Consider the following 13,142-nt stretch of genomic DNA (forward strand, 5'->3'; position numbering starts at 1 on the left):
TGTCCAGGATCTCACAGCATTTCTATATCTGAAAGAGGATTTGAACTCAGATCTTTCTGACTCCAGGCCCAATACTCTATCCACTGCTCCGTGTAGCTGCCTTACAGAATAATTACATTAAAAAAAGACAGGCCTTTAATTCAGGGGAAAGGTCATTAAAAACATTGCAGTTTGTAAAAAGCAGTCCAGCCCTCTGTCCTCATCTTCAATTCTAGACCTCTTTCATTGTTCTACAGTATCTTTCCAAGATAGTCCAGCTCCACAAGTTGTCTATTTAACTGCATGGCATAGTTTGGAACATAGACATTTTTATCACCTGGGCTGTTCCTACATGGATAATTAGACCAAATCTGTTAAGAAAATCTAGGGCTCCTGTAGGAGTTTCTGCAGTATACCAGGATTTGATGTAATCATCATAAGATCATTTACAGAGGCATCTGTAGGGCTTCACTGTCTATAAGGAATCCTTCCATCTGCAGTCTAAGTCACATGTCTTCCACGTCAGTGGCAATAACCTTTGACAAATATGAATCTCCTCATTTTGTGCCAATTTTGATATAATCAGAAAGATATCAAACAAAATTATCTGTTATATCTTTCAGGGAATCTTATGATTTTGACATGTGCATGGGAACCATGTTGTAGAAAAGCTTTCAGGGCAACATTTTTCTCTGTCATATCAGTTTTTTTAAAAATAATAAGCACAGTGAAAACCATATCCTTCCCACATTTCAGTCAGTTGTGTGACCGTAAAGATGTGGGCTGCTGTAGATCAGCTAGGTTCAACAACACTTATGAGGTGCCCTACTGTTTGAAACAGTCGGGGAGATGGAGGGAATCAGCATTTATACTGGTGTTACTGCTGTATGCTTGGCACCGTGCTAAACACCTTTTACAGATATCTCATTTGGACTTAACTCAGGAGAGGAGGGTGGCAGATGCAGTTATCTGCTTTTTACATTTGAGGAAAGTGAAAAAAGAGAGCATAAGTGACTTTCCTAGGGTCACACATATGTTAAGTGCTTGAGGCTGGATTGGAGCTCATGTCTTCCCGACTTCAGCCCCAGACATCAGTTGCCTCTTCCCATTTTAGTTTTCTTTAGAGTATTTTTCTATTTTCAGAAAGTACTAGGGACAGTGATAATGAAAAGACTTTAACAAAAAAAATTTATAGGTCTTTTCTACTTTTTATCTATTTGTTTTTATCTTTCAATTTAATCCTCAAATGCCTTTGAAATAATATGGTTTAGTTCAGTCCATCATGACGATATCTGTAAACGTTCTTTTCCACTGCTTCTCACTGTTTTACAAGGTGATCCTGATCATTTTCCACCATTTTCAACTAGAACATTTTACAAATGAATGATATTCTAAGTTTGTGGTATTCTTAGTCACCAGATTTCACAATTCATTCAAGAAATCACGTCTGCTGGCTGAAGCCATTTCTAGGCTCTGTAAGTATGTGTGGCAGCAGTTGATTTATTTGGTTACACTTCCTTGAAAAGTGGCCATCCTCTGTCATTGCATGTCCTTGGATCCATTTCCCATTTTTCGTTGTCAGCAAACTTGCTTAAAAAGTTCAAGTTAGAGATATCTCAGCTGCATACCATTATCAGCTCATGTTTATTTTTCTCATTTAGTATTGATTTTGGTTTTTGCTCTAGCAAATAAGTGGTACAACTGTGCACAAACAGCTGATTCAGAAATTACTCTAACATCAATAACCAGTAATTTCCTCTCCATTACAGTATAATCAATATCATTTTTGTGATGTTCTTTGGTCCTCACCCAGCCTAGCACCCCTTAACTCTTCCCTTGAAGAAAACATTCATGTGATATATAGGCAGAAGGCTTCCATGTAGCCTGAAAGCTTTTGGGTTACCAAAGGCTTGCTCCTGACCTATCTTTTCCAAGATGTTTAAGCATCCACCAATATCTACCCTTGCATTAAAATCATAGGATGTGGAAGTATATGCTCATTTGATTTGAAAGAATGAACTTCTCAGGTTCACTGTGGACTTTCTCCACAGTTATATCCATGGTGGTCTTCTTGTAAATGTTTATTGAGAGCATTTTTATAGATGATCAAATTTCCCATGAAATAATGTTTCTCATTGCCTGTGGATGCAAGATAAAAGCCAACTTCTTCTGTGCTTTTAATTTCTTTCCCCAAGGAGATACTGTACGTCATCCATTCATTTAATGGTAACTTCCTTTTGTCTTCTGGTTTCCTTTGTAGTGAGAATGACCAGATTAGTGTGATTCAGTTCCTCAGGTAATATGTGCAGTTGGTGGTTATCGGACCAAGTTTTAATGTTCAGAGTACCCATCATTAGTTCATATTTCTAAATTACCATAAAAAAAACCTGATTCTTGGCACCCTCTGCTCTCACATTCCATTTTGCATTATTTGTATCAGGGTATGTGTATTTGTAAAACTTAAAGTGGAGTATAACTGGCATTTGTTGCTGTTGAAGGTAGTAGGGATATTTAGAGATTATTTCAGCTCTTCAGTGGTAAAGAGGACTGGCTTGGGAGATAATGGCTCCCTCATTACTTCCGGTGATTAAATAGAGCCCAGATACAACTGTTTGTTGCAGCTAAGTTGTAGGTGAGATTTTTCTTTAGATATGGGTTATACTAGTTGGCCTCTTAGGTATCTTTGAATTCTGAGATTCTATGATTCTCTTCTCCATCTAGACTGTGAGCTTGTGAGGGGCTACAGTATTATTTATCTGTATCTCTGAGCCAGTCACAATGCATTATAAAAAGTATACACATTTTTAAATTAAAAAGCAGGTACTAAATAGTTACTTGTTTAACTTGATTTGATTTAGTACTTACATATGGTCTTATGTCCCAATTCAGATCTGTGGATACGAAGATTACTGGCAGTAATTGGAGGAAGATGTCACGCTTTCTTTTTGTGCCTTCCGACGTTTCTACTGGAATGTTATTGATTTTTATACATTTTTAATCAGACACTTTAGTAGAGCATCTAATTTGTAAGAAGTCCAGGTCTCTTCACATGATCTGTAGGTCATAACTGCAAAAGACCACAATATTCCCAGTACCCAGCCAAGAGTCAGCTGACTATCTTCGCAATGTTGGATTTTCTTGCTGAAAACAACCTCTGTGGACAAGCATGCCTGAGGATTGTGTCATGTGGCAATGCCATCATTGCTGAACTTCTAAGGCTGTCTGAGTTCATTCCCAGTGTTTTCAGGTTAAAAGACCGTGCTGACCAACAGAAATATGGAGATATTATCTTTGATTTCAGTTATTTTAAGGTAAGTCTTCATCTACATGCAGATTTTTAAAGTAATCCCTTCTAATGTACACTTTCTTTGGAAAATGAAAGACTTATTCTGTGGAAAGGATGTAATAATAAAAAAGAAGGTATATTCTGAATGTTTTGAAGAGATATTGAGCTCTATTTTAAAATGATCATCAGCTCAGAAGAGGCATATATTGTGTATTTTGAGAGTACAATAGAATCCTATGAAAACATTAATATTCCATTTCACGTTGAAATAGTCTAACCTAAATGTAAATTAATGCCTTGTATAATTTAGATAAATTTCTTACCCAAAAATATGCAGAAGGTTTTTAATACTATGATATTATCATCATAAATTATTGAGCTCTACCCAAAATTATTGATATGTCTTTTAGGGTCATAAGATCAAATTTTCATAAGACTAGTTAAAAACTCTGCATTATTAACAAATGTACTTTCTTTTAGACTTCATAGCAAATTGTTCTTCTTCACAGAGCCCAGAATTTTGTGAAAGCAAACTGGAAGCAAGACCAGACCTACAAGATTTAGATGAAGAATTTCGTGAAAACAACATAGAAATTGTGACAAGATTTTATTTAGCTTTTCAGAGTGTCCACAAGTATATTGTAGACTTAAACAGGTATTTATGAATCTAATCATAATTTGATTCTAATAAATTATGTGTTGTGAGGAAAGGGGCAGAGGAACATCTAGGAAAAATTCAAATAGCCTTGGGTATTTTTCTTCATTTAACCAGATAACCATTTACAATTAGTTTATCCCAGATGGTAGTATTTTTTCATTCTTGTAGCAGCATTCTTCTTAATATTTTAGTAAGCCTTAATATCTTCAAATATTATGTAATATCTTTAGATAATATAAATTTTAGTATACTTAATATATGCTATAATATAATTAATATCATTCCCTTTCCTTTGAGAAACTTAGTAATGTTATTTTGTAGTTAGTCATAACATGAGTACTATTCATAAGATCCTAGATTCAAACCTGGAAAGATCATTAAAGGTTGTCTAGTGCAACCCCTCTTATTTTTCAGATGAGGAGGCTGTGGTAGTAAGTTGCAGAGCCAGAATTTTGACTTAGATCATACAATTCCACGTTTAAAGCTGTTTTCATTGCACCATATAATCTGAACATAGAATAACTATATTCTAATTTACTATTGATTATTTTCCCCTCCTAAGAAAACCTTAAGTGGTGAGGTGACATTTTTCAGGTTAGCTTCTTGTTTCTCCTACAGCTGTTGAGTACTTGTCTATCTCATTCATTCTTTCAACTAATTATGTTTGGTCACATTTTGATATCCTTGAAATAGTTGTGATTAGGCCATCTGAGTGGTATAAATGGCAGTTTGTGGTGCTTCGCCTGTAGAGTCCCAACTTATGCAGCCCTATTCTTGAGTCTGTACAGCTGTGCAAAGCAGTCAAGGTTTTCTCTCAGCCCCGATCTTAATAAGGTCTTCTGACCCTGCTACTGACTTCTGCAGTCATTGTTCCCAGAACATAGATACAAGATCAACACCAGTCTTATTACACAGCCAGTTGTTTCTGTTTTCACTATTTGACCTTCGTGCAGAACACTTTCCAACATGGCAGCCTTGCAATCCTTGAGACCTTAGAAACTAAGACTGGGCTTTACTTATGCCTTTCTCATTTTGAAATTCAGTTCGTCAGATAAATATCACGTACCTTCTATGTTCAACATCCTATACTTGAAAATCTTTTAAGAAAAGAATTATGAGGAGTCAGAATGCAGAGCAAAGCAGACTATTTCCTTTTTTTGTTTTGTTTTTCTTTCTCATGGTCTCTCCCATTCATTATAATTCTTTTATGCAAAATGATTAATGTGAAAATGTTTAATAGGAATTTATGTGTAGAGCGATATCAGATTGCATGCTGTCTTGAGGGAGGGGGGAAGGAAGGGAAAAAAGTTTAAAACTTATGGAAGTGAATGTTGAAAATGAAAAAAAATTTAATAAATTTCAAAAAGAAAAGAAAAGAATTTTAATTTCCTCCCTTTGCAAATACTTTTTCTGTATCTTCACTTCTAGATATCTGGATGATCTCAGTGAAGGAATTTATATTCAACAGACATTAGAAACTGTTCTGCTCAATGAAGATGGAAAGCAACTTTTAGTAAGTTATTAACGTTAATTACACAAAGCAAAATTATTTGAGTATTAGTTGAGCATCATTTTTTTCTTCAGTTAAAACCATAGATATCTCACTGTCAAATGCTCCAAAAGCTTCAGTTTGGACAACAGATTTCACAGATAGAAGTCAATTGAACAAATATTTAAGAACCAATCATATGCTAGGATTGGAGTTGGGGGAGAATAGAAGCATGGAGACCAATTAGGTGGCTATTGAAATAACCCTCGCAAGAGGTGATAAGGAAAGTGGCTGTGTGAATAGAGAAAAGGGAACGTATTCAAGAGAGGTTGTGAAAAAAGATACAAGAAGATTCAGCAATTGATTGAATATTTCAAGTGAGTGAGAGTGAGAAATCAAGGATAACACTAAGGTTATAAATATGGATGCCTATAATGGTATACTCATTAATAGGAAAATTGAGAAGAGGAATTAGGTTCAGGAGGAAATAGTAGTTCTGTTTTGGATGTGTTGAATTCGAGATGCCTATTGGACATCCTTGACTGGTGCTCTGGAGACAAATGAAGGCTGGTATGTAGACCTGGGAGTCATCTGCATAGAATCCATGGGAATTGTTGAGGTCATCAAGTGAGTTAACGTGGAGAGAAAAGGGAAAAATGAATGGTAGTCTCAGGGAACACTCACAGATAATTGGCATCTCATAGGTGATAATCCAGTTAGGTGACGAAAAAGGAGATGTCAGACAAGTAGGAAGAGATCGAAGAGTTAACAGTGTCATGACAACCCAGAGAAGACTTTGTCCAGGAGGAGAATGTAGTCATTGGTGTCATAAGCTATAGAGAGGTCAGGAGTGATGAGAATTGAGAAAAGCACATTAGAACTGACAGATAAGAGATCGTTGGTAACTTGTGAGAAAGCATTTTCAGTTTAATGATGAGGTTAGAAACTAGACTGCAGAGGATTAGAAGAAAATGGAAGGAGAGAAAGTGGAAGGACTGAGAGTACATCTGATTTTAGAAATTTGAGGAGAGAAATAGAGGAAGATAATTAGGAACATGACAAGATCTAGTGAGAGTTTTTCAATGATAGGGAACACTTGGGCATGTTTTTAGGCCGAAGGGAAGAAACCAATATTTAGAAAGAGATTAGCTAGGAGAGGGATTATAGAATATTACATGTTGTTGTTGTCTGTCTTTCAGTCTCAAAGAGGACCCTGACATCAGGAAGGTGATGCCATGACTTGCAAGTGTTTGGGATTTAAGTGAGGGAGGGCCATGCAAAGCCACCAGCTTCCCTTTCTCCTCTGGGGTTATCTGGGCTCAGTAGTAAGGTATAGATCAGGATAACTTAATAATATTATATATTAGGGAGGAGGGCCATTCTAGAATATTATGTATTCTCTGGCAAAATGCTAGAGAAGACTGGAGAGGATGATTTTGGCTAGGAGAAAAGGACTCTTCATCAAAAACTGGAATAAAATAGAATAAACTAAGAGCAGGGAAGGGGATGGTCAATGTTAAAAAGTTATGAGTTGGGGAAAGGGGAGCTCTCAGCAAATGGCTTTAGTATGTTCTTTAAAACTTGAAGTGAGGTCCTCCTGTGAGCCTTTGGGCGTGGGGGTGGGGAGGAAATGCTCTTGGAGGCTTGAGGAGAGAAGAAGCAGTTTGGAATAGCTGTTGTGATAAAAGGGGTAGAGAAACAGTGACTGGAGAATAGAATTATCTTGCTGAGACTCGCCCAGTTGGGATTAAAAGGGCCCAGTCAGCACCACTGTGCGACTGCTTCCAGTTTTCTTCAGCAGCTTAGGAATAGAAGGGGTAGTGGCAGATCAATCAGTCCCTAAACTAAGGAAGCAAAGGTAAAAATAAAAAGTTTCTGAGCTCAAGAAGCTCATTTTGCTGGAGAATATATAATATTCTATAATGGTCCTCCTCCACAATAATAATGCATTCCATCAGGGGAGACAATGTGCAGATTTATAAGTATATGCAAAACTCATATAATGTAGATTCTTGATAACCTTGGGGTGGAAATGGAAAGTCTAGGGAAAAAGGGGGTGCTTGAGTCAAGTTTTGAAGAAAATCAAGTATTCAGCAGAAGCAGAGGTGAAGAAGGAGAGCATCCTAGGTATGGGTGGCAGCAAGTACAAAGGCATGGAGAGAGGGGACGAAGTATATTTTGTATCAGTAATAACCAGAAGGATGATGGTAGGGATTATGTGAGGTTGAGATTTGGCCAGCCAGAAGTGGCAGTAGGACGGGGAAGTAAGTGATTCATTGGTAGAGAATAGTATAGATTGGACTTGGTTTACTAAGGTGTCAGTGTATGCAAGAGAGGAGAATAATAGCCCAAGGAGGGTGATCAACTATAAAAGGACTGAAGGATGGAGGAACTAGGGATCTAGGTCAATACCAAAATACTTCTACAGAGTAGCACAGCTTAGGAAGAAATGGGATAACAGGAGATTACAAGTGGGAAAAAGGCTTTCAAAGTTCATGGTCATGGAGGTAGAACACCTATGGGTGATGGCATTGTCAAGGGTGTGAATGTCCCTCTGTATAACTGAGGAAAAATGGAAATCATGGGACTGAGTAGGCTGAGAAACTATTAAGTTAGGTCATTCGGGAAAACATCCATATGGATATTGGAGAGTATGAGGGCAGGAATTGGAATGGAGAGACTGTGAACCAGTTGAACTCATTGAGAAAGAATGCCTTGAGGATTGGTAAAGGGCCACCACCAGACTCTGAATTGGGTGGAATATTTGGATAAAGTGAGCCTCTCTAGAGAAAAGAGTCTGAGTGGTGATTAGAGGGAGAATCTGGAAATGGCGGTGGGAAGCAAGGAATATTCTGACTCCCCTTTCAGGACTAGTAAGTCAATGGGTATTGAGAATCAGAACTCAGAGACTGCCAGCAGAAAACAGAATGAGAAGATCCTTGAAAAACCTCAGATTCCTTCACTAAGAAAATGATGTACTGTCCTTTAGATCACCTGACGTTGGTCATTCTTGTTCCTTTTGGCTAGTGTGAAGCTCTCTACCTCTATGGGGTCATGCTCTTGGTTATTGATCAAAAGATCGAAGGCGAAGTCAGAGAGAGGATGTTGGTTTCCTACTATCGATACAGGTGATTATGATTGGCTTGTGTTTGTAAAAAGAAAACGGGTGAAAAAATGCAATGTATGTTATATGTTTCCAAAATAGATGTAACAGAAGATTTGCCTTACTGTTTTGGTCCCTTGTAAAAGTAAAACATGTATGTCTTGAAAGGGATACTAGTAAAATATTAAAGAGCAAATTGTATCTAACTTTGTTGAACAAATTATTTTAAAGCATTTTGGAAGTCTGGTCTTTAACTTCTTTATTTCTATTCACACAAAAACTTAAGTAAGTAATTATGATGGCTAGCATTTATATAGCTCTTTATGGTTTGCAGAGCACTTTACAGATACCTCATTTGATCTTCACGGTACTCCTATTACTCTCCCCATCTTACTGATGAGGAAACTGAGGCAGAGAGAGGCTAAATGACCTGTTCTCCATCACACGGCTAGTAGGTGTTTAAAGCCAGGTTTTAATTCAGGTCTCACCTTGACTTCAGGTCTAGCACTGTCCATTCTGCCAACTCATGCAGATAAAGTTGTGGAATTTTTAACTGCCATCACAGAATCATAGGATTTCAGAATTAGAAGAGATTTCAGTGGTGATCTGTCTATCTTTAACAAAAGGAATCCCCACGGTAAGGTACTGTCCTCTACTTAAAGACCCTCAGAGAGTGAGCCAGTCCCCATCCCTCTAGCTACTCCTCTACCTCTCCAGGTACCCCTTCCACTTTGGAACAGCTGTAATTGTTAAGAATGTTCTAACCTCAAGCCTCCATTACCCTCCCTTCCCACCCTGCCATTGCTCCTGACTGTACCTTTCAGGGCCTGATGGAACAAATCTAATCCCTCCTCCACCTGACAGCCTTTCAGACACTTGAAGACAACTATCAGATCAAGAAGTTGTTAGCTGATCTCTTTTGGGAAGACAGAGAGTGCCTGCAGGTGTCTAAATAAACGAAGGCCTTGTCTCTGCCATATTCATGCTTCTGAGGCAGACTAGGGGTCTGTTCCCCACACTCCGCATCTTTTCCCTCTTTCTGTCCATGCAATCTGTAGTCAACCCTAGGGACAAATTCTCATTTCTTGTTTCTTTTACCTTCACCTGAATATTTTCTGCCTGCTTCCACTCTTTGGTTTCTGGGTTTCCTCACAAGAGGATGCCTTCTTCATGTGCACTGCTTCCCCTAGCCTTGCTTTCACCAGTCTCTGGTCCAAGAACTCTATGTCCATATGCATTTGAAAATAGGGTACCTAACTATAGTTTTATTGAGCCATTACTGCTAAATGCCATATTTTATTAGTTCTAGGCCTGGAGTCAGGCAGACTTGAGTTCAAATTCAGCCTCAGATACTTACTCGCTCATTTAACCTAGTTTACCTCAGTTTCCTTATCTATAAAATGAGCTGGGGAAAGAAAAGACAAAATCACTCCAATATCTTTGCCAAGAAAACCCCAAATAGAGTCACAAAAAGTCAAATACAACTGACCAACAAATTGTGTGTTCATCCTTTGTTGCTGAAGAAGACCACGCCATCGGAGAAATAACGACATGACTTGCACTTGACTTCGTTTTGAGTGAGGGAGGGCTGTGCAGGTCACCAGCCTCACTTCTCCTCCAGAGCCATCTGAATCCAGTGACCAGATATTCATCAGGATGACTGGAGATGACCCAGGATGAGGCATTTGGGGTTAAGTGACTTGCCCAAGGTCACATAGCTAGTGAGTGTCAAGTGTCTGAGGTGAGATTTGAACTCAGGTCCTCCTGACTCCTGCACTGGTGCTCTATCCACTGTACCACCTAGCTGCCCTGACCAACAAATACAAGCAAGATAAAGACAGAGTATACTGGAGATGATCTCAAAGGAAAAGTAGTAGCATTAAGGCTTCTTGCAGAAGATGGGATTTTAACTGAGACTTAAAGACAACCAGAAGATGGAAATGAGGAGGGGGAGCATTCCAAGCATGAAAGGCAGCCAGTGAAATTACCTGGACTTAGAAGATATAGGGTCTTGTTCACAACACAGCCAGAGTATGTGGAAAGGTATAAAGTGTAAAAGAGAGTTTTATGGTTTCTCCCATTCATTTTAATTCTTCTATGCAACATGACTAAAGTGAAAATGTATTTAATAGGAATGTATGTGTAGAACCTATATAAAATTGTATGCTGTCTCAGAGGGAGGGTAGAGATGGAGACAGGGAAGGAGGGGAAAAAAATCTAAGTTATATGGAAGTGGTTGTAGAACGCTGAAAACAAATAAAATAATAATTTTAAAAAGTTTGAAAAGATAAGAAGGGGTCAAGTTAGACTTTAAAAGCCAAACAGAGAATTTTATTTTTGATCCTGAAGTGATAGGAAGCCTCTGGAGTTTTTTGAGTGGGGGGCTAATATATAGGGTCACCTGCCCAAGCAGCCTCCTTCCTCACTGGCCCTTGACAATATGTTGATAGGTTTACTTATCCCATGAACACCAGCTTATATGTCATTCACATCAGTGTCATTGGAAACTGATTTTTAAAATCCATGTATTTTCCTAGAAATACACTGTGCACAACTATACCTCTATTCTGCTAGGATTGGGGGGAGTGGGGAGAAAACTTTAAAATCTCATTTTGAAAGTGTGTCTTGTCTAGTTTGGAATTCCTCTGAATTGAGTCAGTTGGCAGTTACCATTCCTTTTATTAATACATCATCCTTTCCTGTGTAGTTCTTAGAAACATTTGGTTTACAATATCTGGTCTACTTGAATGAGTAGTCATCTAGTCCATATTGCTGCCTACATAAGATTTCATATTCAAGGCATTCCCTAGAAAAAGAAAGTTTTTAAAGACTTCTTTTAGAAGGAAACAGCTTTCTCAGAGGAAAAAAATGAATACTGCATCATTTTTAAAAAGATGGTGAAGTTTTGTTGTTTTTAATAACATTAGTTATTATAAAATATTGACATTGGAAGATAGAACTAATGCCCATCTCATAAATTAGTTATGCTGCATCAGGCTGATACCACACCTGGTTTTTGTGTTTGAAATATATGAATTGATCTGCAATTGATCTGAATCTGTTGAAGTAGGTTTCTACTCTTTTGAATTAAAATTTCTGATTTCTGTATTAAAGTATTTTCTGTTTTGTTTTCTGTTGTGATATGACAGTGCCGCTCGATCTTCTGCTGACTCAAATATGGATGATATTTGTAAACTGCTTCGTAGCACAGGCTATTCTAGTCAACCAGGAGCCAAAAGACCACCCAACTATCCAGAGAGTTACTTTGGTAGAGTGCCCATTAGTGAAACTTTTGTCAGCATGGTTATTGGGAGATTAAGATCTGATGACATTTATAACCAGGTAGGAATTGAATTCCTTTTAAATTTTAAACAATCTATGATAAAATAATTTTATATTTTTATTAGGTACAAAAGCCATATTTCTAATTTCTGGTTTTGTAAAGTTAATGCATTGGAGACAGTGTTAAGATATGAGAAAATTATCTTATTATATCTCCAATTGTTTAAATAAGCAAACTTGATCTTGGACTCATTTTTGTTCCAGAGTTCTTTATTGTAGTAACATTTTACTTATACAGCTTTGCTTTTCAATCAAATCTTGATGGACTTGGAAAAAATGAGCGCATTAGTTCATATATGAATATCATTGAAACTATTTTGCTTAGATATGAGGTAGGGGGATTTTTCATTTTCTTAAATGCTGTTCTCATCTTTATAAGAACTTTCCTTCTCAGAGTTAAAACGAATTGAAATGGCCATAGAATGTTATTATAATGATGATAAAAGACATTGTAGACCAAATGCTCGTGCAAGGCTACATGTCAGTCCTCCTTCAAAAATCTGCCAAGTGTCATCATTGAAATAGAAAGTAATTTTATTGTATTCTATTCAGATGCAAATTACCTTTTGCAAATTAATAAGAATGCTGTGAAGTAGACATTTTTTCTTCTTTATACCGAGACTCATCATCAGAAAGAAGTCACATAGTTCTTAAAAGGTATAATGAATTTACCAAAGGCTTTTTTGTCAAGCATTATAAAGGATACAATTCTAAACCAACATAGCATGAAAGTTTCTCTCCCCCCCCCCCCCCCCCCCCCAACTGGAGACCTTCAAGATGGTACCCATCCATCCGTTTTAGAAGGGGATTCATGCTTTATCTGTGATTTGGATGATTTTCAGAGACCTTTGCAATTCTTAATGTTTTATTATTCTATGAAGATGTTTTAATGCAAGATTCTGAAGTCACCCTTTGAATTATATGCAGAATAAGCCTTGTTTTCTTAAAAAATGTTGACCTAGATTTGAGAAACAACTAACTGGATGAAGTTTGTGGTATCTTAGAAACAATAAAGTTATTTTTTATCTACTGACAAGTCCCTCTTCAACTGGGGCTTGCAAGATAATGTAGTATTGTTGGGGCTTGTTTTTTTTTTTTATGTTCATTTTCTATTTACTCCACATTATCTAAATTTTCCACTGACTTCAGAAAGTGTTGAAGACTGAACATTAGGCTTCATCGTTCCATGGTTTGTACTATTCTGAATTTTCTCTAGATGTGACAAGCAGGTGCTACCGACTGTCACTGTGAATACCAGTCACAAATCAGGAAGGAACCCTTTACT

The 13,142-nt window shown here is 37.4% G+C and overlaps 1 protein-coding gene across 2 annotated transcripts in view; it reads left to right on the top strand.

Annotated features, from left to right (window-relative positions):
* The window catches only part of WASHC5 (WASH complex subunit 5), a 67,273-nt gene that overhangs the window by 6,910 nt on the left and 47,221 nt on the right, over window positions 1–13,142 (top strand). Inside the window, exons 2-6 of one of the 2 annotated variants that reach the window (XM_072603090.1) lie at window positions 2,869–3,290; window positions 3,775–3,920; window positions 5,352–5,436; window positions 8,440–8,540; window positions 11,665–11,857. In XM_072603090.1, coding sequence (XP_072459191.1) covers window positions 3,105–3,290; window positions 3,775–3,920; window positions 5,352–5,436; window positions 8,440–8,540; window positions 11,665–11,857 — 711 coding nt within the window. In that variant the 5' untranslated portion in view covers window positions 2,869–3,104. Of the gene's footprint in view, window positions 1–2,868; window positions 3,291–3,774; window positions 3,921–5,351; window positions 5,437–8,439; window positions 8,541–11,664; window positions 11,858–13,142 lie in introns of those variants that run through there. The other variant, XM_072603091.1, reaches the window with a different exon arrangement.

The sequence above is a fragment of the Notamacropus eugenii genome, chromosome 4 (assembly GCF_028372415.1).
Source record: "Notamacropus eugenii isolate mMacEug1 chromosome 4, mMacEug1.pri_v2, whole genome shotgun sequence".
Taxonomy (NCBI): Eukaryota; Metazoa; Chordata; class Mammalia; order Diprotodontia; family Macropodidae; genus Notamacropus; species Notamacropus eugenii.